Here is a 27294-nt window from a genome sequence, read left to right on the forward strand (position 1 = left end):
GTGCTTTGTCTACAGTGCGGGAATAGACAGCTGAGGCTGCAGCCATCTGGTGATTCTTGAGCTCCTACACATCCCTGGGGAAGGGGGTTCAGCAGCCAGAGCACTGGATGGGGAATTGGGAGACAGAAGCCTTTCCCCACATCCTCTTTCTTGTCCAGTCCTACCGCTTGCAGTCAGGGCATCTGAGTCATGACATGCACCCTAACCAGAAATCTAAAAACGTGGTGATAAACTGTCATATGCCGTCTAACTTCATGGCATGCTGTGTGAGCTCAGCATGGCTTTTGGATCATTTTAGCCCTGTCATGGCTTCTGACATGATGGCCAAGCCACTCAATAGTAATACAACTAAAGTTGTATTTCTTCTCATTCTCTTTGTCACCTGTGGTAAACTAGTTGAGGGCCCAGGGCAGATAGACTACCACTCGTCTCGATCTGCAGCAGCCAGAGAGAGGAAAACCCTGGCTCCCACTCCCTCTAAGCACTGGGCTCCTCTGAGAATGGAGGAATGAAGGGGCCAGTGGTATAAAGGATGGAGTCCCCTCCCCACCCAGGCTGCTAATTACAGTGTTCTTAATGCATGACTTCCTTGAAATTACTTGCCTTCTCTGTGCCTCTACATCCCAGTGAATTGGAGTCTCTTCCTGGCATGTGGTGTTCAGACTACAAGGGAACTGCCCTTATCACTGAAGGAAGAAGCATGGCCTAGTAGAAAGAAAAGCTTTGGGACTCGGGTTCTAGTATTAGCTGTGTTAGTTGTCAGCTGTGTGACTTTGGGCAAGTCACTTAATTTATCTGTGCCTCAGTGTCCTCATGTTAAACAGGGGCTCACTACCTGTCCCTTTTAGACTGTCAGCCTCATATGGGATAAGGACGCTATCCAATCTGATTAACTTGTATCTACCCCAGCATTTACAGTAGTGTTTGACACATAGTAAGCGCTAAATACCCTAAATATTTTTATTATTTTATAATAATATTATTTTATTATTTGGCACCAGTTGACCCCAAATCTCTTAAATGGAAATCCTTTTCCCTACCTGTTCAGGATCCACTTTTACACTTTTGCTGTGGCAATTGTAAAAACCCTCCAACCCCCACTAAGATAATAATAATAATGGCACTTATTAAGCGCTTACTATGTGCAAAGCATGGTTCTAAGCACTGGGGTTCTAAGCACAAGGTGATCAGGTTGTCCCTTGTGGGGCTCACAGTCTTAATCCTCATTTTACAGATGAGGTAACTGAGGACCAGAGAAGTTAAGTGACTTGCCCAAAGTCACACAGCTGACAATTGGTGGAGCCAGGATCTGAACCCATGACCTCTGACTCCAAAGCCTGTGCTCTTTCCACTGAGCCACAGCTGCTTCTCTGCTGTTGCTGCTATCTCACTAAGATAGTCTCTTGTCAATAGCATTGTGATGATGCCATTAATCAAATGAACTTGTTGTCCTTTTGCAGTTACCCATGAAAACCCTCCGCTGAGAAGGCAGATAGGCTGAAGGGTCTGCCCAGCACCATGCCTCCTCAGTGCCAGTGGGAGACCCTGCCCAGAACACACCTTGGACAGACTGGCTCTGAACCAAGCTCTTATTTATTGTAGATAGGTGGTTTCCACGCTTCTGATCAGTATTGCAGTTACCTTTTATTTTGGCAAGTTTTTTTAATGATCCCTGACTCTCTCTTTTTAATGTTTCCTGAAATTAGGGGGTCATGACCATTCGTCATGTCAGTGCAGAGATGAGTTTTGAGGCCTTGCATGGATAAAGCCGGGGCCGACAGAAGATACACCTAAATTACTGCTAAGCCTTTTTGCTCTGGTACTGTAAACACAACCGTAGTCTTAAACCTTCTTAGAATATGAAGCATTTTTAAGGTGACTTTCACAGGAGTTTGTGGTCCACCCAGCCATAGTCATATTCATTGTAGCTTGTCAGTGGCATGATTTTTAGTCTCGTCAGACACGATGAGCACTCAAACCAAATAATGCCTTACCAAATGAAAGCATCCAGGCTAAAGCAGGAGGTCCTACAGTGACCAGCAGGGCTAAGGAGCAGCACTGAATGAATAAGGGAACACGTCCCATTTCACAGTATGTGGATTTTAGTAGCCTGTTGTAAATATAACCTGTAAGGAGGATGTGGTTGGGATTGTTTTTTCCTCTATAAGTGCTGGGATGCTACTTTCATATCGGGTAGTTCTGCACTTAGCCAGTCTTAGGGCCGTTGACTTTTTTTCTTTTTGAGCAAGGATACCTGGGGTGCCATTCTTCTGGGTTCCGCTCACCCCTGACTCCTCCTCTTTGCTGGGCAGCCCAGCTGAATGCTGGGGATACAGTTTGCTAAAAGCCAGCCCAAGCAAATCAGTGAAAAATCCAACTTCAAGGCAGCATCTAGGCCAGGGGGTGTTTGTCAGGCCCCTTTGGGGCTTGTGGGACACAGAGGAATTAGGTTGTACACCAGAAGACACTGATTGCGCAAGTGCAAATCAGAGGGAAAAGAAGCAGTCTAAGAGCAAAGGAAAGCCATGTGCACTGAAAGCTCTTGTTTTGTCCATGAACCCTTGCACTTACTACATTTGGGATGGAAGAGTGCTCACTATTTGGCATGTGAAACTTATAGCAGGGGTTTGGCCTCGAGGTTCTGTTAGACACCCAAGCACACAAACTAATATAGTGGAGGTGAACAGAAATTTAGCAGCTGTCCCACATTTAGTTTATCCATTTCATCTGGGGCAGGAAATGTGTCTGTTTATTGTTGTATTGTGTGCTCTCGAGCACTTAGTTCAGAGCTCTGTATATAGTAAGCACTCAATAACTACTGAATGAATGAATCTGAGCCACCTTTTAGCACAGTGTGGATACCTTCTCATTGCACAGCCAATCATTGGTATATGAATGCTTACTGTGTGCAGAACACTCTCCTTAGAGCTTTTAAAACTGTCCTGAACAGCTTAGCTTCCCCATGGAGGTGCTTTAGAAGAGGGAGAGACTGTTATGCCAGAAATGAAAAGGGAAGAGTGTTGGAGGGCTCCTCTCAGAACCTGGGGCTGAAAGATAGAACCAGCGTGTTAGTAAAAATAGTATTTATTAAGTGCTTGCTATGTGCAGAGCACTGTACTAAGTGCTGGGAGACAATATACAGGTGGGAATTAGAGATGGTACGTTTCCCTGAATCGGTATCAATCTTTTGGGGCTAGTTTCTCCTGACCACTTGCAGAATCTGGCAGCCCTTTTTCTGTTGAAATGCCATGGATGGTGTGCCTAGACCTTTGACAAGGGGGAGATGGAAAGCTTGAAAGGCCCCAGAATCTGCTCAGGAAACGTCACGAGCAGGAGGGCTAGCAACTAGGCTATGGAAAAGAGGACTTTTTTTGGGGTTTGTTTTAAAAAAGCTGTGTTGCCCTTTCTATCACCAAATAGCTATTCAGGGATGACCCTCCTCACCCCCCACCCCCCCCCAACATGTCGACTCTGGGCCAAATAATATTATCATACCCCCCACCTGCCTCTGGCATCTCACTTCCTCCCCTCTTCCAGCTCACAGCCATTCTGAAACCTTTTTATATAGAGGGGAAGAAGAACATTTGTTTTAATGCTATAACCACTGCCAAATAATAAACAGTAAAACCTCATTCAGTCAGAATAGACAGAGAAAAGTTGCGGGGGGAAATCCTGTCCAAATTAGTGAAAAATCCTAACTGCGGGGAAAGGGACTGACTAGTATTTACTCACCTGTCAGTAAGAAATACTATATTTTATGGTATTGGGCCATTCTCTCACTTCAGAGACATATAAACTGAGACAAGACACACAGAGGTACCAACACACAAACACACATATATTCACCCACATATTTTAAAAGATTGCTCTACAGGGCATGTGTGGTAGGTCTGTGCCAGAATGATAACGGGAGCAGTAGTACCCCTTGGGAATGAGGCCCAGATTCACTCTTGCTGTAGCTGGGCCTCTCTTCCAGTTTATTTCACCACTCAGGTGACAAAGACCAATGGTGCATGTGGATTAGCTTGGGCCCTGATTTCCATTCTGTGCCGAGATGGAGGTCCCAGCCCCACTAGGAAAGGAAGCAGTAGAGGATGGTCCACCAAATGAAGTTTATGCTTGCTAGCTAGCCCAGAACTTTTCTTTGTTTGAGAATTAGAACCTTTAATTGCCTTTAATCCCTCAGTTTGCTCAAGGGTGGGCTATAGTACCACTCACACCTGGGTCTTTGAGTAAAGCTATAACCAGACTGTACTTGGGGTGTGGAATTTTAGGGTTTTCTCTAGGAAAAGTTTTTAGGCTTTCTGTAGAATCCCTATTTTTGCCACTGAATCACTTTATAATTTTTTATAAACTTTCATTTTGAGGGTTTGTTCTTAACACTTTCACTAGCACAGTGGATTTACGATAATTTATGAATCCTATTTCTGCCATGGTTGATGTAACTCAATTTAGAGCATATTCATGACAAATTATCACTATCACCATGGCAGAATGACCAGAATCTGTATACTTTGCAATGTGATGGGTGAAATGTGGTCACTTTTAAATTCAGTACTTTTTTTTCTTAGTTTTCCTTTTTTACTTTAATCTCTGGAATTTCCTCAGGAAGCTGATATCTGCAGTCAGTTTTGTCTTTCTTCCTTTGGAGTGCTTCTCCTTCCAACTTTGAGCCCTTAAAACGAAAATTTGGACATTGCCAAGTTTTGAATTGCAACTTGAGTTCAATTACCTAATGAAGCAAGGTTGCCTTAACATTGCAATGTGTTGTTAGGTAGCAGTGGTATCCAGGGACTCTTAAACATTTGTAAATGCCACAGAAGAGTGATATGATAGAAGATAATAGTTGCTATGGTGTTGGTGAATGTTTGTCATAAAAGTGAAAGCTAAATAAATCCCAAAATGTAAACCCAATTTTAAACAAATGAAAAAACCTAATTATCCCCATATTATGTAATTAACCAAAAAAACCCAATTCCCTTGTTAGTGTATATCGTGTGAGTTATGCTAAATTCTGAATTAATTGGGCCTGAATCAGTGAGATTTTGCTGAATATTTTTATTGGTGTTACATGTGTCTATGAAGAGATGTATGTGCCTATGCAGTCCATTTAGAGGAGTAAGGTGACTCATTTTTCACGTTTTGACCCTCATCTCTGGCCAGATCTTATCAGAGCTAGTGAGGTCAACACCCCTGTGGTGACAAGGCTGTGTAGCTATAGCCCCTCAATTGATGGAGATGGCCCAACAGCTCTACACTTCACTGTGACTTATTTTAAGTATGTTCACAGGAATCCCAAAATGGCAGACTTTGTTATAGCCTATTTTTCCTGTCCTGACAGGGTAATCACCATAAAGCTTTCCCCATTGTGATAAAAGGGCATTTGACAAAGGAAACCACACTTTCACAGCAGACTAATTCCATTAGTACAGGTTAGTCACAGCGTGCTTCTTAACATACAATTGATGGTGATTTTTAAAAGCTGAAAGGGTCTGTTGAAGGTAAAAATGAATGAAACCTAATGGAGTAGAAATTTTTGGAAATTGTCTCTTCAAATGGACTGAAATGTGAGTTATTTGAGCTAGTTATAAGTGCAAAGCATTTACTTAGCTTTTGCCATTAAAAGTTAATGAGGAGTCTCAGTAGCAGCATTGATGAAGATTTTCCCTATGAAGTCAAATAGCTTGAGCCTTGTACAGCTGTATTTAATATGGATTTTGTATTTATTGGTGTTTATCTGTGCAGATCAATTTCCTTTGTATTTAAACTGTAAGCAATAAATGGAAATGCCCCTCCCGGTTTCTTTGTTAAAAGATAAGTGGATTTCACCTTTGAGCTAGCCCAAGGCTTTTAAAGGAGTAAATGACCTGTTTGTCCTTTGGAATAGTCAGAGCAAAGCAGCAAAAAAAGCACTTTGGGAGAAAAAAAGGCCTGCTGTAATTGCCTAACCCAGAAATAGTTTTCTGTAACAATTCATAAATCATCATTTATGATGATTTAACAATTCATTTAACAATTCATAAATCATCACTTGGTACAGTACAACAGCGTTGGTGGACACATTCCCTGCCCACAAAGCACATAAATAATAAGTTTTGCATATTTGTTAAAATCCCAGTAATTTGAACCCAGCTTATTCGGAATATACATAATTCAGACTCAAGCTTTGACAATTATTTGCATTAAGTCAGTGGGGTGGGGTTAATAAGGTAACCAATTTCTTCATCAGGGTGTGCCAGTAATATATTTGAGGACGGTGTCCTGTAATACACACAAGAACCAACAGAATTAGGATTTTTCTGACATGGAATGTTGGCAAGAGGAGAGTTGCTTGCCCCACCCACTGCTGCTTGAAGTTGTCCCAGACATGACCCAGAGGCCAAGATGCTGCAGCTTCCCTAGCTGGATATAGAGCCAAGACAAGCAGCTACCAAGATCCTGCACAAAGGTATCATGGAAGGAGGGATGGAGCTGAACAGTCAGCTGGGTGGGGAGAGTGTTGACACCCTCTCATTCTCTCAGTGTATAGGTGGTGAAGGAGAAAAAAGGACTAAGCCCTTCCCGCCCCCCCCCCCCCCCCCCCCCCAGTTTGCTCTCCCTTCTGTGTCATTTGTGCACTTGGATCTGTGACCTTCAGATATTTGACATTCACTCCTCTCCACCCCCCACAACATGCACACATGTCTTTAAATTATTATAAACTATATTAATGTCTGTCTCCCCCTGTAGACTGTGTGTTATGGGCAGAGAATGTGTCCACTAATTCTGTCATATTGTGCTCTCCCAAGTGCTTAGTACAGTCCTCTAGACTGTGAGCCCATTGTAGGCAGGGATTGTCTCTATTGCTGTATTGTACTTTCCAAACACTTAGTAAAACGCTCTGCACACAGTAAGCACTCAGTAAATAAGATTGAATGAATGAATGGTCTGCACATAGGAAGCGCTCAATAAATACCATTGAATGATTGGGTAGTTCCTGCTATCAAACAGTGGTATTTACTGGTATTTACTGGCTTGGCATGGGGCATTCAGGCCTGCTACAAGAGCAAGGCTGCCTTACTGGGGGACTGGGCACCTAGGATCATTCATATTACTGTTATTTTTACCCAGAACAGATGATTAGGATCAGTCTGTCTTCACAGTTCAGCTTCAGTAACCAAAGAGACTTGCTTCATAGCTTTGTTTTTGAATAGAATCCTCGGTGCAGAAGACAGCTTTGAGCCCTGGGTTGTCAGATTCCCTAATGGTCTATTTGCATTTTTAAAAGGGATGATTTGCTATCCTACATATTTTTTCAAAATGTGCCCAATGCTCAGTTATTTGGAATTGTAGACAATGAGCACAACAATTTAAATCAACACCATTTGACTCCTTTTTGCCAATACTTTGTGCTGCCCTCAAAGCCTTTTGCTAAAAATGCTGATTAAAATTTGACTTGGGTCAATTAACATTGTCCTTATAAATGGAAGCTAAGATGATCCAGGCCAAAGTAGGACTTTTGGAATCAGAATCATCCATTTGCAAATGAATATTCACTGATCAAATTACTTAGGAAATTGACACCTCTCTTCTGAGCTCTGTGCTTGTGCAGACACACTAAGAGAAGGAAAATGGACTGATTTGAATTTCATTCCTTTTCTCTTCACTGCCTTCCTGGAGCAGTGAAATGTTAATGAGTAGTGAAATGATTAACAGACCAGCCGGAAAGACGGAGAGCAGAGAAAGCTGCCCTGCCTTCCTCCCTTCCCCAATCCCTAGCACCTCGAGAGGGTAGCAAAAGTGACCTCAGGGGCCCAAATAAGGAGCCCCAGGGAAGAAGCAGCATTGCTTAGTGGATAAAGCCTGGGCGTCAGAAGGACCTGGGTTCTAATCCCTACTCTGCCACTTGTCTGTTGTGTGACCATGACAAATCACTTAAATTCTCTTTGCCTGTTACCTCATCTGTAAAATGGGGATTAAGGCTGTGACCCCCATAAGGGACAGGGACTGTATCCAACTTGATTACCATGTTTCTACCCCAGTGCTTAATACAGTGCTTGGCACATAGTATGCGCTTAACAAATACCACAATTATTAATTATTATTAACCTGGCAGCAGGAGCAGGGAGGGCTTCAGCCTCACCGGCAATTCTCCTGCTGCCACGCTGGACTGCAGTAAGTAGATCCTGCCGGCTTGATGCTCACCTTAGTCGTGGGAAATGCTTCTGTCCAAACATCTGGGTCCCACTTCGGTTTATAAGCAAACAAACTACAGAACATATGATCGGTTATCCAGCATCTGTTTATTGTTTACATGATGGATCTCGAGACAATTCCATGGGCAAGAGCATGTGAAGGGAAGTATTTTCATTGTAATGGGAAGTTGTACAAAAGATTGTTAGAACACCACGATCTACTCCCCAAAATGGAATGTTTCCCTTTTTTTTCTTGGCAAACAGCATTTCCCCCATCAACAAAATTACATTTGAATTCTTTAACAAGAAGATTACAAGCAAATACCTAGTAGCTCCCCCAATAAACTTCTAAACCAGATTCTCCTGAGGTATGGGTTGGTTAGAAAAAGGTATGTCCCTCAAAACCTCCCTGGGCTAGGAAACAGGGCTGGTAAAAATTGCCTGGCATTTAGGGCAACAGCGGCTGCAGGGAACAGCTTGTAAAACTGACAACTGTGGTCTCCCTTTGCTTCCCTGGCTGTGAAGCCAGATGTACATTACCACACCTCTGGGCCTTTGCAGAATTGACATATCAATTAGAAAACAAAACAAAACAAAAAACACCCTACTTAGTAAGTCAGTGTTGTGGTTTTTTTTAACATATAGTTTCTAGTAAAGGATATTAATTCATAGGATATAGAATCAGTAATGGTAATCTACTAGAAGCTCATTATTAAGTACCTCATAATGGCACTGCATCTTACCTATGAGTTAAAGAATCCACAGCTTTTGGATTAGTTTTAATAAGGCTGGACCAGATCTAGATAACCTGCATGAATGAAAAATAACTTCATTTGAATTCCAACTCATCTAGACAAGAGCAAATTCCTCTTAAAAGAAAGCAGATCCTGTCTGGGAACATAGCCTTCTATCACAGTAATTGTTGGGGATAGTTTGTGTCTTTTCTTTCACTGCATTACCCCTTAAAGACCTCTTCTTCCAAACACAGACTACTCTGGAAGTCCTGAAATCTAACTGGAATTAACAATCATTAAGGCAATTACGTGGCCCTTACTTCTCTGCTTTTAGCTTTGGATTTGCAAATATAATCAATGAGAAATGTTTTAAGAAACCTGACATATTTTGCAACAGGGTGAAATACTATTTGATCCCCACCACTCAACCATCGCTATCCACCGCAGACAACAAGGTAAGAAGTGAGATAGAGCTTGAATTCAGAAGCATCCACCAGGTGCCTTCTTTCCCTGATTCTCCCCACCCTGGCTGAGCCATTCCATGCTGGTGGAGCCAAATTGAGGGTTGTGGTCTGCATGGTGTTCACTGTTCAGTCTCAAAGCTCCTTTTTATGCTTTTGTATTAGTAAACAAGGACATTAGAGCTGAATAGGAATATGTCACATTCTGATTTACCAGTCACTTGGTATGCCAGAACATAGGAAGAAAATTGTAAAATAACTAGCCATGTTAAGTTTGCTCTCTCCTTCACACACCACACAGTGAAGAGTTGACAGAGCATGGTTTCTTCTACTTTTTGTCATTACTAAATTGATAGTAAGACCAAATTGCTTTGCCTTTTTTCCTCTGCTATTTAGCCATCCAAGGAGGTTTGTTAAAACTGAGGAACTTCTGGATGATTATTTTTTCCTCAGGCTATTCTGAACGATAAAGAGCCCTCTGCAGGTTGCTGGAACCTGCTGTTGTCAAGAGCTGGGGTGGTGGGGGAGGGACTCCGCCTGCTTTTAGAACTGAAGCAAGAAGAACTGCTAGAGGTCTCATGTCCTCAAGAGGCAAAGGAGAATTTTTATAACACCTTTGGCCTCATTCTATTGTCTTTGAGATTTAAAGGGCTCTAAAGCTATACTAATTTTGAAGGAACATATTTGAATACAGCATCTTACCAAACTGATCAACACCACAAGTGAAGGAGCAGATGGCATATTTATGCTACAGCAGCCTCTACGGCCAGTTATCTCAAAAAGAAACATGCCACGGAAGAAAAGTGATCATGCCTGATGCATTATTAAAAGACAGCTGAATACTTTAAGACATCTGAATACTATTGTCACCCAAAGGTTGTAGTCCCCTTTGGAGAGTCTCACAAAGCTAAAAGGTGATCAGATCTGCATAGTCCTAGGTGAGGCTCTCTCTAAAGGTTTGCATTCATCATCTCTTCAACCTCCCAAAATTACCTGGCCTCCCCACCTCCGCTTGTTTCCTAATAAGTACTGAAGCAAACAGAGCTAGCCCCTCTGGTCTAACCCTAATAAAAACAACTTGGAAAATAGCATCTGTGATAGTAGTTATGTGACGGGGAGAAAATGCAACAGATCCACCTGTAGGAGGGTGGAATATGAAGTGGGGAAGACATTTTAGAGTGCAGTATATAGACTGGCCCTTCCCAAATCAAATCCTATTGACCTCCCCCTGAGAATCTCTCTATTTTCCATAAAACACAAGCAAGCTGCATTTCTCCAAAACAGTGGATTACTTTGCCAGAAAAAATTGAGTTCAATTACAATATGAGTTTGCCTGCCTTCCTCCAAGAAGGGAGGTATGAGTTGCAAAGATCCTTTTGAGTTTAATAACCTGTGACCTTCACACACAGCTGGTGGGGGAAAAAAAAACCCAAAACCCAAAAAACCAACCACCACCTAAACAGGGCAGTAGCTTCTCCTCTTTCCTTTCTGGTCCTGTGAACTGCCTGAGTCATTCTTTCTGCATATTTAGGATGATACTGTCAGGACATTTAGTCCATTCTGGAGTGGTCTGAGCACTGTGAACCAGACCCTGAATCATTCCATGCCTGGGGTATCTTTCATCTCAGAGAAGCAGCTGTTGTTTATACCAAACTGCAGGTGAATGTCCAAGAGCCACTATCCATTGTCCTGCACCTGCCCCGGCCCTCTCTATGTGAACAGTCAAAACTGCCCTTAGTCTGAACTCTCTATATTATCTCGACTGTAGCTAAGGCCTCTTGGAACTTTTAGAACCTTTCAGGAGCCTTACCTCCAGTTGGGCATCTTGAAGGAAAACTTTCAGGTGATTCCCTAAGTTCAGAATCTTGTCATTAGACTGGATCAGAGGTTTTCCCCTTTATTCTTTATCATTTTTGTTGCCAAGAACAGACTGAAACATTCCACACTACAGCAGGCATGCAGATGAGGAGGAACTGACCAGTAGGTGAATCTCTCCTTGAATTATGCACATAACAGCACATGACTGGGCAAAGAAAAGCCATTTTGTTAACTTGAAACAGCTACTGAAGGAAAGAGAAGACTTAAGGTCTGCTTTTTTCCTGAAAATTCAGCATGGAGAAGGATTCTAGTCCTCTGGTGAAAGGCTAACACGCTGTCCATCATCACTGAAAGAAGATAATAACATCTTAAAATTGAAATCAGACTTACAGCCAAAGAACAGGCAAATGCAAAAACTAATTTGGTTAAGTATTACCTGGCAGAGTCCTTCCAGGAAAGGGATGAAAGCTAACTTTAAGGGCATCGTAATTTTTTTCATTTACTCACACAGTAGTAAAAGTAGTTTGCTCGTCATTTGGTCAGGTTGGTAGTTTCGGATTAAGAGGAAAAAAGAATATGCTTACTTCACTTAAAGAATTTAATCTCTGTGTCAACACAGTCATAGAAAAGGTCCACTACTTCAGCCGGGTCCAAGGGTTCGGAGCTGGTCAGGATATCTTCCATGGCTTCCAGCCCCTGCTTCTCAAGGTCCAGCATGGTGGCCATTAGCTTGTGTCCCTGGTCCTATGAAATCAAAGCCACATTGTCTCATTTTGAAAAAGTGGACCCCAGTAAATCCAAGAATCTCAATAAGGTGTTATGTCACTCTGGAATCATTTCCTCCATTTTCCACAGGAAAAGGTCATTCACCAAGTAGGGAAAGCAGTTTAATCTCTCAAATCAAAACTAGGATTGGGGAAGGCACAAGACCTGATCTCCTTTGGCTTCTAAGGTCTCCCTTGGTCTGAGTCTTTCTAACTCCACACCCTCCTGGGGCCTAGTGAAAACAGCATGAGCCTGAGCATCAGAGGACCTGGGTTCTGCCCCTTTCCTGCTGTAAATTGCTTAACTTGACTGTCTCAGTTTCCTCATCTGTAAAATGGGGACTAAATGCCCATTTAGTCCCTCCTACTTAGACTATGACTCCCATGTGAGGACCAGGGATTGTTTATACCCTGACTACCCTGTATCTAATCCAGTGCTTAACACAGTGCAAATACCATAGTTATGTCATTATTGTCCAACACACAGAAATTCAGAATCCTTCTCCACAACTTACTCCTCCCAGTGATGCTTTCTGAATCCAATCAGAGGGACTTTTTTGGACAAGCATCCGAACCACTTAACTTCTCTGTGCCTCAGTTCCCACAACAGCAAAATGGGGTTCAGTTCTCCCTTCTACTTAGATACCGAGCCCCGTGTGGGACCTGATTGTCTTGTATCTACCTCAGCACATAACAAATATGCCAATTATCATTATTTCAATTTCTCTTTGGGCAACTAAACATTTTACATTTTAGTTGAAATAGACAATATGTAGTAGAACAGAAATACAACCTAGAAAGGATTCTTACTTTTAATATAAAGTAAGATCTGAATGCTTTTGGTTTTTGTGTTAATAAAATAAATAAATAAAAATAAATGATGGCATTTGTTAAGCAGTTACTATGTGCAAAGCACTGTTCTAAGCGCTGGGGGGCTACAAGGTAATCAGGTTGTCCCACATGGGGCTCACAGTCTTAATCACCCTTTTACAGATGAGGTAACTGAGCACAGAGAAATGAAGTGACTTGCCCAAAGTCACACAGCTGACAAGTGGCAGAGCCAGGATTAGAACCCATGACCTCTGACTCTCAAGCCTGGGCTCTTTCCACTGCGCCATGCTGCTTCTCTAAGCAAGAACTTGTAATTGCAATATCAATTAACAGGAGCAGGTTTTTGCCTGGCTACTTTAAGAACATTTCTGTGGGGTGAAAGTTGTGCTCGAGATGTCCTTTTGGTAAGGCTACTGGGACAACTGACTTGGGGCCAATGCCTAGGGGACACCTCCCACTCCACCCTCCAGAAAACAGAACTCACACCCGCTTCCACATCAAGTGGCAGGGAAAGAATGGGAAGCAGTTGAGTCTGGGCCCAAGTGCCCCCTTTCCTTGCCCCACCTCATGGAGGCTGCTCTCCAGGACCCCACATTCCAGAAGAAATAGGGCACCTGAGGTCCCACCACTCTGCCTCTACTGGTGTCAGTCGGACAGGCCTGGATCTGCAACCTAAGGGGAGCCACCCCACCCAGCAAGCTGCAGCCATGCTGGATAGCCAGGGTCAGGGCAAAGAGGAGAGCCTGGGAACTTGGGCTGCAGCTGTGTAATGTGCACAAAGAAGGGTGGGAAAGCAGCAGCAGCAGTTGAGGAGGGTCCCCTGTGATTCCCACTGTCATAGTGGGTCTGGAAGTCAGTAGATTCTAATCCCACTCCGCCACTTGCCTGCTATGTGACCTTGGACAAGTCACTTAGCTTCTCTGTGCCTCATTTACCTAATCTGTAAAATGAGGACTAAGACCGAGTTTGTGCTTAGTACAGTGTCTAGCACATAGTAAGCACTTAAATAAACAAGTAAAATGATGGGTGGGGGAAACAGTCCCCAGGCAGAATGTCTGCCTAGTAACTGGTTGTTTGCCTCTCAGCACCCCCTCCTAGGGACGGCCCTGGCAGTGTATTTTTAATAGCCTGCTGGAACTGCAAACAATTCTCTTAGAAAGAAGAAGATACCAAGTGCTGAGTACAGTGCTTTGTACACAGTAAGTGCTCAATAAATAGATTGAATTAATGAATCCATAGCCACTGGAAGGCTAACACCAACCACCCAGAGACACTGCTTTTATTCCATTTCAGATGTCAGAACAGAGTTTTTTGTTTGCTTTTTTGAACCATCACAAAGAACGCTGGATGCTAGCTACAGATGAGACGGCCTGCTAGAAAGCGTCTTAGGGAAAACAAGCTTCCTCGAATGGAAGAGAGGCGTGTCTCTTCCCTACTGCTTCCCACTGAGTCCCGGCCACCTGAAGTTGGTTGGGACCCCCGGACCCAGCTGCCTTACCTCATCACTCTCGATGACGGCTCGAGCCCACTCATGAGCCTTATACAGCTCGTGCCTGCGGTCGGGTCTCTCCAGGAAGCGAGGCTCCTTTCTCACGGGGTCATCCTCCCCAAAGGACGGTGACTGGGTTTTGGGAACAAGTTTCACGTCGTCAACGAAAATGAAAGGCTTGAATATAGACCTGGAAAGAGACAGATTATGTGAATCCCCTTGGCTGCTTCCTGGCTAGGGTCTGGTAGGGCCCACCTGTGGAAGACAAAGTCCTAGAAGGCATCTCACAAAAGAGCCCAGGTGACATCACAATAGTGGCAAAAAAAGTCCATTCCCACCCTTCGGGCCTATTTCTTCCCCCACTCCACAGACAGACAGACGGACGGAGGGAGGGACAGACAGACAGACAGAAAGACACAAACACACACACAAAAATATATCCCTCGCCCCTCCCCCCCCCCACCCCGCCATTTGCTCATTGCTAACATTGTGTCCCTAACACATCTACCAACCCTGTTTTATTGTGCTCTCCCAAGCTCCACACATGGTAAGTGTTCAATAAATACCATCGATTGATTTTTTTCTGCCCAAGTAGCTCCAAATTCATCTGAAATATGAGGAGTCCATTGTTCAAAATGCTAATACATGGGTATCTGCTTAGAAGGCGACTAAAACACTTCTTGAAGTGGGGTCTGCAAAGCATGGTAACCCACACAGGCTTCATGCCCAGATCCTGGTGAATAAGAGGTTGGGGGGGAGGGGTGCCGCCTGTCTCAGGAGGTTTGGGGCTATATTTGGGACAAGGGCCTGGGAGCCAGCAGACCTGAGTTCTAATCCTGACTCCGCCACATGCTTGCTGTGTGACCTTGGGCAAGTCACTTAGCTTCTTGGTGCCTTAATTACCTCATCTGTAAACTGGGGATTGTAGCTGGACTGGGCCCAACCTGATGATCTTGTATCTACCCCACTACTTAATACAATGTCTGGCACGTAGTGCGTGCTTACCAAATACTAGAAGAGAAAAAAAAAAAAAAACCAAGGATGCTGAACCAAGTCCCTCTTCTCAGCTGTTCCCCAAGCATCCATTTTGAGACCTGGAGCTAAGCAATTCCCTTTTCTACTAATAATTAATAATTATTGCTATATGCCAAGCACTGTTCTAAGCACCTCAAATTTAAAGTCAGATTGCCACTGTCCCAAAACAAGGACTGCAGTGGTCTAGGATTCATAGGCGAGAGAGGGAGAGAGAATAAGAGGCAGGCAGAAATATAGTCCAGGCCTGGATAAGTACCGCTGAATCAACAATGCTCAACAGAGTAGCTGCCCTGAAACACAATTCCACCTCATAGAGATACCATTCATTCATTCATATTTATTGAATGCTTACTGTGTGCAAAGCACTATACTAAGCACTTGGGAGAGTACAATATAACAATACACAGATATATTCTCTGCCCACAACGAGCTTACAGTCTAAAGAGGGAGACAGGACGTTAATATAAATAAATCAATAATGGTTTTGTACTGTGGGACTAAGGAGGGGTGAATAAAGGGTACAAATCCAAGTGCTAGGACGACACAGAAGGGAGTGGGAAAAGAAAAAATAAGGGCTTAAGGAAGGCCTCTTAGAGATGTGCTTTTAATACAAGGTCCTCTTTGAGGGTGCACTCCTTAGCCGTTTCAACTATAATGAAGGCTAAGGTGCAATTATGGGGTCATAAATTCATTATGGACAAAAATATGGGACTTATTCTGCATCAGGGGATGAAATGAAACAAGTAACAGGAAACCATTAAAAACATTTCTCGTGGAGCTAACATCCACACACCAATCAAGACCTGGGTAAAATGACTAAAACAGAATTTTGATTTTTTTTTTCAGCCTGGGACAAAATGTACTATAATCAATCTTATCCGTCCCACCTCCTGCTTTTAAACATTACAAAAAGAACTTTCAGGACAATGTAATGGCCTGATTCAATTCTGAAAACTGCAAAGAATCCATTGTTCCACTGACATTTTCTAAAATACTCGATAGTGAAGTCGACATTCCTAACTGCTAGAATTGCAGTAGAGTGCATGTTTATCAGAATGTTTTTGAGGAAAAGTAGTTTGTCTTGATGAAATAAAATCCCTGAGGAGTTCAAATCACAATCACACTAATGATGCTTTTAAAAAAATCTCACATGCAAAGGGTGCAAGTCTGAGATTGGGGTTCTATAATGCTTCCCCTAAAGAAAGGCAAACCACCTACTCAGTTAAGTCGCTCTTCCCTGGCTGAAAGTCATTTTATAGAGTCCAGAGGACATTTAAACCTTGGGAGTTTTCTGGTTCTGAATGCATAAGGAGGTTTACCATAAACAGTATGGAGGTTTGAGGAAAAATGGGTGGCAGAAGATGGCAGTGATGAGCTACCACAGCTTAGCAGGGCGGGCAGCGGGAGCAGCAGAGGGGGAGGAAAGGAATAGCAGTGACCTCCATGAGCAGGCAAGCTGTGGTCATTACCTACAAGCCTCAGGTTGGAGACCTGCATTCTGAGTGGACACACTGATGGATGCAGGAATGTCTTTAGTCTTAACCATTTAGCTAAGCAAATGTACTTCGAGTAGGAGAAGGGAGAGAAGAGTGACAGAAGGGAGAGAAGAGTGAGACTGGGCTGAGTGGGAGAATGACAGAAAGCAATAAAGAAAAATGAGAAAATGAGCCCCACGCTGGGAAGGAGAGTGAAATGAATACCTCCAGGAACTGTTTCAGATTTCCTAAACCCTGGAATGGGAACTGGGGGAAATCGAGGTTATTGCTTCTCCCTCCAATACTGACTTACTGAAGGATTCTGGGGTGAATCAATCAATGGCATTTGAGCATTTACTGTAAGCAAAGCACTGCACTAAGCACTTCAGAGAGCACATCAAAGCTGGTAGGCACATTCATCTTCATCACCTCACCCCCTTCACTCCTTCTACAGCCCAGCTTGCACACTCCGCTCCTCTGCCACTAACCTCCTCACTGCCTCCTTCTCACCTGTCCTGCCATCAACCCCTGGCCCACATCCTATCCCTGGCCTTGAATGCCCTCCCTCCACACATCTGCCAAACTAGCTCTCTTCCTCCCTTCAAAGCCCCGAGAGCTCACCTCCTCCAGGAGATCTTCCCAGATTGACCACCCCCTTTTCCTCTGCTCCTCCTCCTCCCACATCACCCCACTTCCTCCCTTTGCCCTATCCCCTTCCCTTCCCCACAGTACTTGTGTATATTTGTACATATTTCTTACTCTAGTTTATTAATGATGTGTATATAGCTATAATTCTATTTATCTATTCTGATGGTATTGACACCTGTCTACTTGTTTTGTTTTGTTGTCTGTCTCCCCACTCTAGACTGTGAGCCCGTTGTTGGGTAGGGACCGTCTCTATATGTTTCCAATTTGTACTTCCCAAGAGCTTAGTACATTGCTCTGCACACAGTAAGTGCCTCAATAAATACAACTGAATGAATGAATGAATGAAAGCTCCATCCCAAAACAAGCTTATAGTCTTGAGGACAAGCTGACAGTCTACAGGACTGCGTACTGAATCACCGGAGATGAATAAAGCTTTCGTTTTCCCCTCCAATAAGCACAGGGAAAGTTATTCCTGCTTTCAAGGGAGTAAGAGGCAAGAGTTGAGCACTCCAGAGCTGACGTGAAAAAATGTTCAAGGAATACAGGATGCTTTCAGGAAACTGGCAACATACTGGCAGGCTAACTACCTCTGAAGGGATGCAACAAGAGAAATCAAAATACTTCAGAAGCACTCACAGTAACTGATAAGGGCTCTCTATGATTTCATGTCAGAGTCATTGAGGGGTTTTGCAGTACTGAAGACCGCTATGCTATTTTTCAGTATCTTGGTACACCCAGTTCTAGTTTGTGTCTGTCTAGTCTGAAACTCAAACACCTCTCTTGCTTGCCTGTTTTCCACCAAGGTTTTTAATCTGTATTCCAGAACTGATTTGGCTAAACCTTTCATTCTATGACTGAAATCATCTTGAAGGCCCAATATCTAATTAAATTTGGTCCCTATCCAAGAAAAATAATGCAACCAACCCACTCTCGGGCTACCCCTTTTGGAAACTTGTAACGTCCTTGTAATTCCCAGCACTGAAACCAAAGCAGAAGATCCAACTGTTACAATGGTGCAACATCAATTAATAGTATTCACTGGGTACCTGCTCTATGCAAAGCACTGTACTAAGCACTTGGGAGAGTACCACAGAGTTAGTAAACATTATTTGCATCCTCAGTGACCTTAATATCTAATAGGGGAAGCTGACACTACACTAAATTATAAGTAGGTAGAAACAATAGAGCATAAAGATACACATGTAAGTGCTGGGGAGTGATACGGAAGTGTTGACGTGACACTGTTGGGAAAATAGGTTGGAAAATTGGGAGGCTAACTGGGGAAGTATTTTGTGGCTAAGGTTTTCCCAGTATAATCCTTTTTAATTATGAAAATGGCCCAAAGTCCTTGCCTCCAACCATCAATTCATTTCCAGTGTTCAAAATCAGAGCACTAAACTGATGAAAAATGCCTTGAAAGATGATTGAGTGTGCACTGGTAACACAGGCTATTAGTCAAACTATTGCTCTATTCAATAACATTAATAAAGTGCTTTACAAAGTTAGGCTATAAATGGAGACATGTTCAATAGAAAAATTCTCTAGATTACTAGACTTAGAACACTGCCAGAGCTTCTCCAGAGACCAAAGTAATGTAGCTCATTCAGTTGGTAAGGACAGAAAAGCTATAATGGTCACCTGCAGCTTATTTCTAATAATCTATGTACAAGCAGCAGCATCGTTTTGTAATTGAAATCTTTTCTTGAGTTGAATCCTCAATATTGCCTAGCATGCTATCAGAGCTCAAATGTGTTATTATGATGCCATCATAAGCTTTAACTGTTCTAGGAGCTTAAAATGTAAGACCAGATACAAATAGTTTCCCACAGCACTTACATACATATTCATAACTTAGTTTAACATCTCTCTTCCCCTTGAGACTAGGAGCAAGGAACAGTGCTATTAAATCTGTTTTACTGTACTCTCTCAAGAGCTTAATACAGTACTCTGCACACAGTAAGCACTCAATAAATATGACTGATTGACAGTGACCCAAAATACATAAACATTTTTGCATAAACTACTGAACAAAAGACTACAGTGCTTCACCTTTAAGATGAAGTGTGACATATAGTTCAGATCAATATTCTCAGTGAGGCTCGTATTTTACCAAGCCTTTAAGAGCATTCATAAATTTAAAATGATTTTGGAAAATACAGAGCTCTTTTTACCATAATAAATTAAGCAAAGGCATTTCCATCTCATTTTTATAATTTTACTAGGGCTTCCTCTTCCGTCCCAGTACATTTAGGTGGCTGAAACATTTTCTATCTGGTTTCTTTCTCCTAAGTACCCTTAGGGAGTGCCTACATTGACATTTTGCCTTTATTATATTTGGTGGACTTTTGAAATAGGGAATCTCCCACACTTAAAAAATTGGTGACTGCAGTGAATCTATCACTCATTTTTTTTTTCTTTTACAAAATGCTTGGGAGAGAGGGTAGAGGAGCTGGCGGTGGGGCTAGGGGGAAGGTGATGAATGCAAATTACCACAGGCATTTCATTTCGTCCAGAGAAGCAGATTAATTTTCCAATTCTGCCAACACCAAGGAGATAGTACAATATGTTACTCTCAGAAAAATCCCACATGAGCCTTCCTAGAGAATCAGCATGGCCTAGTGGATAAAGCCCAGGCCTGGGAGTCATAAGGATCTGGGTTTTAATCCTGTCTCTGCCACTTGTCTGCTGTGTGACCTTGGGCAAGTCAATTCACTTCTCTGGGCCTCAGTTCCTTCACCTGAAAAATGGGGATTAAGACTGAGTTGAGACCCATGATAGATAGGGACTAGGTCCAACTCAATTATCTTGTATCTACCCCAGTGCTTAGAACAGTGCCTGGCACATAGTGGGCACTTAAATACCACAATTGTTACTATCATTATTTGTACAGTTCAACTTGTTTCAACCACAGAGGGCACCCTTCAGCAGGCACTCCACGGTTTGTCAGAGGCTCCTTGGACGTGGTGAGTACAAACCTAGCAGAAAGAGCACAAGACTGGTGTCTCAGCTCTGCCACCAACTTGATGTGTGACCTTGGGTAAGTCACTTAATCTTTCCAGGCCTCAATTTACTCCTCGGCAAAGTGGGGATAAGACAGACTGTGAGACAGACTGTGTCTGACCTCATAATCTTACATCTAGCCCAGCATTTAGCACATAGTACTTGGTGATTGTCATTATTATTATTATTATTATTACCTGGAGGGATCTGGTGTCCCAGTGAAGTAGTGAATACATGGAGAGGTACCATTCTGGGGCAACACTGACACAATACTGGCTGTAGTGAGGAAAGACTCAGAATCTACGCAGACCCCACTGGCTTTGTCCCTTAAGACATTGATCATTGTTTGCACAGTGATGGTCCCTGCAAAAACAAAGCACAACATGCAGTTATGGTAATGCCTCCAAGGGCAAAAAACACAAAGACTGAGTTGACCCAAAAAACAAAAATACTGTATGAGAATAGGAATACACTCACTCACATCTGTTTGGGTGATCTCATGTGCATACAGTCAGCTGCCACAAAAGACCGGCAAATTACTTCTTTTGTCATCAGCGGTACTTATTGAATACTTATTATGCGCAGAGCACTGTATTAAGCACTTGGGAGAGTACAATACAACAGAGTTGGTAGAAATGCTCCCTGCCCTAATGAGCTTTTACAATCTAGAGGGACTAAAAAACCATCTATCTAGTGCTTGGACCAAATCAGATTATTCTAAGGCACTATTATAAGCTAAAAGACCTTTTCAAAGTTGTACTTTGGGTTGAGACCATGAGTACTATCATCTAGCACTTACAACACTGCCCAGTGCTTAGAACAGTGCCTGGCACATAGTAAGCGCTTAACAAATACCATCATTATTATTATTACAAACTTTTACCGCATCACAGATGCCTAAAATAGGGATCCATGGTGAAAAGGGAAGCTAAAGTCTCTGAGCATTTTGCTTCTGCCAACTCCTAAAAACACATTTTAATACTTGAAAATTTTCAGCCCCACACTCAGAACCAGGTTTTATTTTTCTCTTCAACCAAAAGTAAGCCACTGTAAAATTTTAAATGTACATGTGTCTGTCTCCAAAAAGAACCATTACTGTGAATGTGTTTGTGGGGTTGCTCAATTTGTTCCCACTTTTATCCTCTATGGAAGCCCAGAAATTGTGTCCATCTTAGATAGGCAATGGGCACATTTTGGGAAAGGTGAATTAGTTTGGCAAAAATATTTACATGGCTGGGCTCACTAGATTTAAACAGTCAACAGAGACCAGACACCCACTCACTACTCATTTTCTCAACAATTTCCAGAGAGACAATGGGATAAGGCAAGGAGTCAGGGTGGGAGGAGACTTCATCAAGCAGATTGTCATTTAGGTAGGTGCGTGGATTCAGGGTTTCCTCAGCAAAGTGGGAATAGGATCACCAGTCTCCTAAAACATTCTCTTTTAATGGTATTTGTTAAACACTTACTATGTGTCAAACACCGTTGGTAGATACACTTTGATTAGGCTGTTCCTATCCCACAAGGGACTCAGTCTAAGCAGGAGGGAGAACAGGAGAATTGAGGCACAGAGAAGTTAAGAGACTTGCCCAAGGTCATACTTTAAGCAATAGGCCAAACCGGAATTAGAACCAGGTCCTCTGACTCCCAGGCATGGGCTCTTTCCACTAGACCACACTGCTTCTCCCTTTGCAACACAGACAATTCCCCACACATTGTGGGGCCCAGAGTTTTATTTTCCTCCACGTGATTTGGGAACAAAAATGCCTACTTCCTCTAAAAATAATTTCTTCAAAAAACTAAGCCTTTTCCCTAGTCAGATTTGGCCTTGATTGATCTTTCCAGCCTCAATCCCAAAAGCCACCTGGAAAGAGAAGCTGAATATTCTCTGCATGTGTTTTTCCTTCCTCCTCAGGGGTTTAGGTGGGGTGCTAATTTTGTTTGTGGGTACTCGCCTCCCCATCATTCCTGGACTGTGTGGGCAATGCCATTCACTTTGTCTCTACAGCATTTTGAGCTACGGATGCAGGAACAGTTAGGCCACCTTACCCCTGCTGCTGCTTAGAAGGTAGGCTGAAAACTGAAGCACTTCAAAATGGCAGCTCAGGTCCCAGTGGGCCCCAACATCCCCAGGGCCAGGGCATGCCCAGCTCAGCTTCTCTCTTCACCCCCATAGACTTGCCCTCTGTCCAGCTGACAAGGGATCCAAGCATTGCTCCAACTCTGTCCCTTTTCCTGTACCCCTCTGCCTGTCTGAGTTTATCTTTCTCTTCATCTCCCTTTCTTCTCCCAGTGTTAGTCTCTGGCTATGATCTCAGGATGTCTGGGTGCATTTTTGGCAGAGCTGAAGCATTCTAGCAGTGGTCTTGGGCTCTGCTGGCATCTCTAGCCCTAACTGAGTCTCTCCTTCCTGACTTTTCAAACAAATCTCTACCCAAACCCACCCCTTCCTAACCTGGATCCTACTACCCGTTCATTTCTGGGCTCAAAATAAAAATAATAGATCAATTTGACATTGCACTTTCATTCCCAAAGTGCTTTCACATCATCTCATTTCTGTGCTCATAACATCCCTCTGAGGTAGGGTAAGTCAGGTATTATCGTCCCATTTTACAGAGAAAACAGAGGCACAGAAAAGTAAAATGATTTGCCCAAGGTCACACAGCAGATCAGTGGCGGGGCCAGAAACAGACCCCAGATCCTCCAAATCCCAGACCTGGGTTCTTTCTACTCAACCACGCTGCTTCCTGAACCCCTGGTTGGTACCTATGGCTTTAAGCAACGATAAAATAGCAAGGAAAAGTCAAAGGGAAATGTTTCACTTACCTTCCTGTTTTTCTAAGCTGTCTTTACCCGAACAGCAATCTAGATGGTCATCTTCTTGGGAAAACACTTCAGAAAAATTGAATTCTTTGTCCCCGGTCCACCAGCCTTGACTTTCTGCAAAACTTCTAAGCTCAGGATGCTCTGCATCAATTTTTGTGGTTATAGAAAGCTGATTGCAAACACATTTAATTCCCTCTATAGGAAGAACAAATCTTTGTTAGCTTATTCACATTAATAATAATAGTGGCATTTGTTAAGCACTTAATTGGAGCCAAGCACTGTACTAAGCCCTGGCATACGTACCCACCATTCCTCTCCAAACCCTTGAGCAAGCTGTCTACCCTTGCTGCCACCACTCTCTCTCCTCAACCCCCTGCTATCTGGCTTTGCCCCCTTCACTCAGGGAAAATCACCAATGACCTCCTTCTTGCTATACCCAAAGACCTCTAATCGTGATCCTCGACTTCTAAGCTGCCTTTGACACTCCCTTCTCCTGGAAACATTATGACACCTTGTCTTCACTGACACTGTCCTCTCCTGGTTTTCCTCCTATCTCTCTGGCTGCTCAACTTCCCACCCACACCTTGCCCTCCCTGTCTTTCCCATCACTGTATAACACCACTAACCTCCCTGTCTCACGAGCCTGAAATCTTGAAATTAACCTCAACTCATCTCTATCATTAAACTCACATATTCCATTTTCTACCAAATTCTGTCAGCTCTACCTTCACAATGGCACTAAAATCCACCCTTTTCTCTCCATCCAAACAGATACTACGCTGATCCAAGCATGTCTCCCCAATAATTATAATAATCATGGTATTTGTAAAGTGCCTACTATATGTCAAGCACTCTTCTAAGCGCTGGGGTAGATACAAGCTAATCAGGTTAGATAGAGTCCCTGTCCCACTTCGGACACACAGTCTTAATCTCCATTTTACAGATGAGGTAACTGAAGCCCAGAGAGGTGAAATGACTTGCCCAAGGTCACACAGCAGGCAAGTGGTGGAGTCAGGATTAAAACCCAGGTCCTTCTGATTCTCAGGCCCGTGCTCTATCCACTAGGCCATGATGCTTCCCTCTAGATGGCAAGCTAGTGGTGGGCAGGGAATACGTCTACCAATTTTGTTATACTATACTCTCACAAGCACTTAGTAATAATAATAATGATACTGATATTTGTTAAGTACTTACTATGTGCAAAGCATTATTCTAACACCAATCTTCTCACTGTACCTCTATCTCATCTCTCACCAGTTTCCTCCCTCTGGCCACCCTTATATCTGACAGGTAATCACACTCCCTGCCTTCAAAGCCTTATAACAATCACATCTCCTTCAAAAGGCCTGCTGCGACTAAGCTCTCATTTTCCCTACTTTCTCTCCCTTCTTCGTCGCCTAAGCTCTTGGATCTGTACCCTTTAAGCACTTGATATTCACTCCACCCACAGCACTTATAAACACAGACATAATTCATTTTAATGTCTGTCTCCCTCTCTGCACTGTAAACTCCTTATGGACAGGGAATATATCTACCAACTCTGTTGTATTCTCCCAGGCACTTAGTACAGTTCTCCACACACAGTAAATGCTCAATAAATACCATTGATTAATTCAGTACATTCAGTTTGACACCCTTTTCGATATAGGACTAAATACAGAAGGAATTGGAGTGAGGGCTTTTGTTTCTACAAGATAGCTTCTGATATCAAAACACACAAAAAAAAACCTGATTTTCTGATAAATATTTAGATAATGACTTCAACAATGACAGTCGTACCTGAGTCATACCACTCCAAACAGGCTGACCTTTCAAATTTATGGAGAATAAAATGGAGCGAGGCAGAACAAAAGCTACATGGTGCCATATAGCTAAATTGCCAGAGAAACAATTACTAGATTCATGGGTCAGCCCTGGGCTGAATTCCTCCACTATGTTCTGCTTCACTGTTTCACTTGCCCAAATATGGATCCTGCCAAAGGGCATGTGACCTGATGTCTTTCATGATTCTAGAGGACAGAATAAAATCGCCTTAAAAAAACATTTGATCTGGGCAAGTGATTTTAGTCCTATTCATGCTAAGTAAGCTATTAAGTCAAAATTAGTCACTTTTCAAATATTATAAATAAGAGTGGATTCATATAAGTTTCTTTCACATTTTAAGCAGCCTAGTGACAAAGATACTTAAAGGCTGTTGCAATCAGATGGTTTAAAATTTACCTTTAGTAACAGTTGCTGTGAATTTTTAAAACGTCTTGATAAAATAAAAATATTCCTTATTTGGTCAGTGGATTTTTAATTTTATCTTAGGGGAAAACTCAGCTTTTTACATGCAACTATAGACAAAGTAGGTGTTCATAAATGTAACTCGGACTGAATACTGAAGCACCAATGGTGGAATGGTACAACTGTCCAGAAACCATCTGAGACCAGACTTTAGTATTTTATTCTTACACGGAAGTTTAAGGAAGCATATTCTACAGTCTTAGAAGTCTGAGTATTGTCTTTTAGGCAAGGTTTGGTAGACACAGTCCAGAAGGCGTTCAAAAAATTATCTTCGTTCTTACTTGACCAAAAATGAACAAGCCAATAAAGGTCTAAATTGTAAGCCCCTTGAGGGCAGGAATTAGGTCTACTTATTCTATTGTACTCTCTCAAGCGCCTAAGGATGGTGCTCCACGCACGGAAGGAACTCAGTAAATACTACTGATGGATAATCTTGGAGCAGTATTCCTGTTGAAATCAATTGGTTAAGCCATTCAGCCTGGCTACTGGATTATGTCTTAATAATAATAATTGTGGTATTTGTTAAGGGCTTACAATGTGCCAGGCACTATATTAAGTGCTGGGGTGGATACAGGCAAACTGGGTTGAACATAGTCCTCTGACTCCCATGCCTATGTTCTTGCCACTAACATCCTTGTTCACCAACTCAACTAACCTGTCATTTTTTCTGCCGCCCAGTATTTCCCTATCGTCTCTAACACCCAGGCTTCTTCTCGGTCCACAATCAGATAGGCACTTTGGAAAGTATGGCAGAAGTTCCCATCTTCGTAATAATTTCCACCTTGTCCGTGCTCTTCCAACAAGGAGACTATGACATCTAAGGCCTCCTTAGCGGTTGCCCCTCTTTCTAGACCAAGCCTACGGCAAGGAAACAAGAAACACAAATGTTTGATCGAGCCTCATTATTACTGCTGAAATGCCCAAACCAACTTAGCAAAGCCATTAAACAAATCCACACATAGAAGCCCCTGAACACGCATGGCAGCATACAAGCAAATCAATCAATCACATTTATTGGGCACTTACTATGTGCAGAGCATTGTACTAAGCATTTGGGAGAGGACAACAGAATTAGCAATCATGTTTCCTGGCCATAACGAGCAAATAGCAGCTTGCTGCAAAGGGATATAAAAATTTTCAATCTAATTATCGCTTTTCAAAACTTTTGTGGGATTCTTGCCATGCACTCTATGTATCAAGCATTCAATGGAATTTATTGAGAGCTTACTGGATACAGACCACTGTACTAAGGGCTGGGCAGGGTAATCACCATTTTACAGATGAGGTTACTGAGGCACAGAGAAGTTAAGGGACTTGCCCAAGGTCAGACAGCAGCAAGTGGCAGAACTGGAATTAGAACCCATGTCCTCTGACTCTCAAGCCTGTGCTCTTGCCACTAGGCCAATATGCTTCTCTAAGCACTTAAGCAGTAAGCAGTAAGTGTTTAAAAGCACCGAAGCAGTTAGCGCTTAACAAATACCATAATTATTATTATTATTCAGGGGGAAACAAGGAAAGAATGGTGCGCTCCAATGGAGTCTCCAAGGGTGCACATCTTTTCATGAACAGGAAAACTGGTCTCAAAAGTATCATCGATGGGCAGGGTGGTATTGCCCTGACTCCTCCTCCTCAGTGGAGCTTAAAGAATGTTACTGGAAGAGAGCAGAACAGGCAGGGGTGCCCACTGCAGCTTCCTCTCTATATGCCTCCTCCACAAAGAGAGTAAGGGGTTGGTGGGAGGCTGCTCTCTCTT

General features: G+C 42.8%; 2 protein-coding genes across 3 annotated transcripts in view; one reads left to right on the forward strand and one right to left on the reverse strand.

Moving 5' to 3' along the window:
• The window catches only part of WIPF3 (WAS/WASL interacting protein family member 3), a 133171-nt gene extending 127372 nt beyond the window's left edge, over positions 1–5799 (forward strand). Inside the window, exon 11 of the mRNA XM_038761385.1 lies at positions 1707–5799. Coding sequence (XP_038617313.1) covers positions 1707–1766 — 60 coding nt within the window. The 3' untranslated portion in view covers positions 1767–5799. The remainder of the gene's footprint in view (positions 1–1706) is intronic.
• Positions 5800–8262: 2463 nt separating this feature from the next.
• SCRN1 (secernin 1) overlaps positions 8263–27294 on the reverse strand; it is a 58033-nt gene continuing 39001 nt past the window's right edge. The window contains exons 4-9 of one of the 2 annotated variants that reach the window (XM_038766811.1): positions 26197–26399; positions 23256–23450; positions 20627–20792; positions 14281–14461; positions 11772–11931; positions 8263–11534 (exon numbers count right to left, since the gene is read on the reverse strand). In XM_038766811.1, the coding sequence (XP_038622739.1) occupies positions 11773–11931; positions 14281–14461; positions 20627–20792; positions 23256–23450; positions 26197–26399 (904 nt within the window). In that variant the 3' untranslated portion in view covers positions 8263–11534; position 11772. Of the gene's footprint in view, positions 11932–14280; positions 14462–20626; positions 20793–23255; positions 23451–26196; positions 26400–27294 lie in introns of both variants that reach the window. The other variant, XM_038766802.1, reaches the window with a different exon arrangement.

This window comes from Tachyglossus aculeatus, chromosome 2 (assembly GCF_015852505.1).
Source record: "Tachyglossus aculeatus isolate mTacAcu1 chromosome 2, mTacAcu1.pri, whole genome shotgun sequence".
NCBI lineage: Eukaryota > Metazoa > Chordata > Mammalia > Monotremata > Tachyglossidae > Tachyglossus > Tachyglossus aculeatus.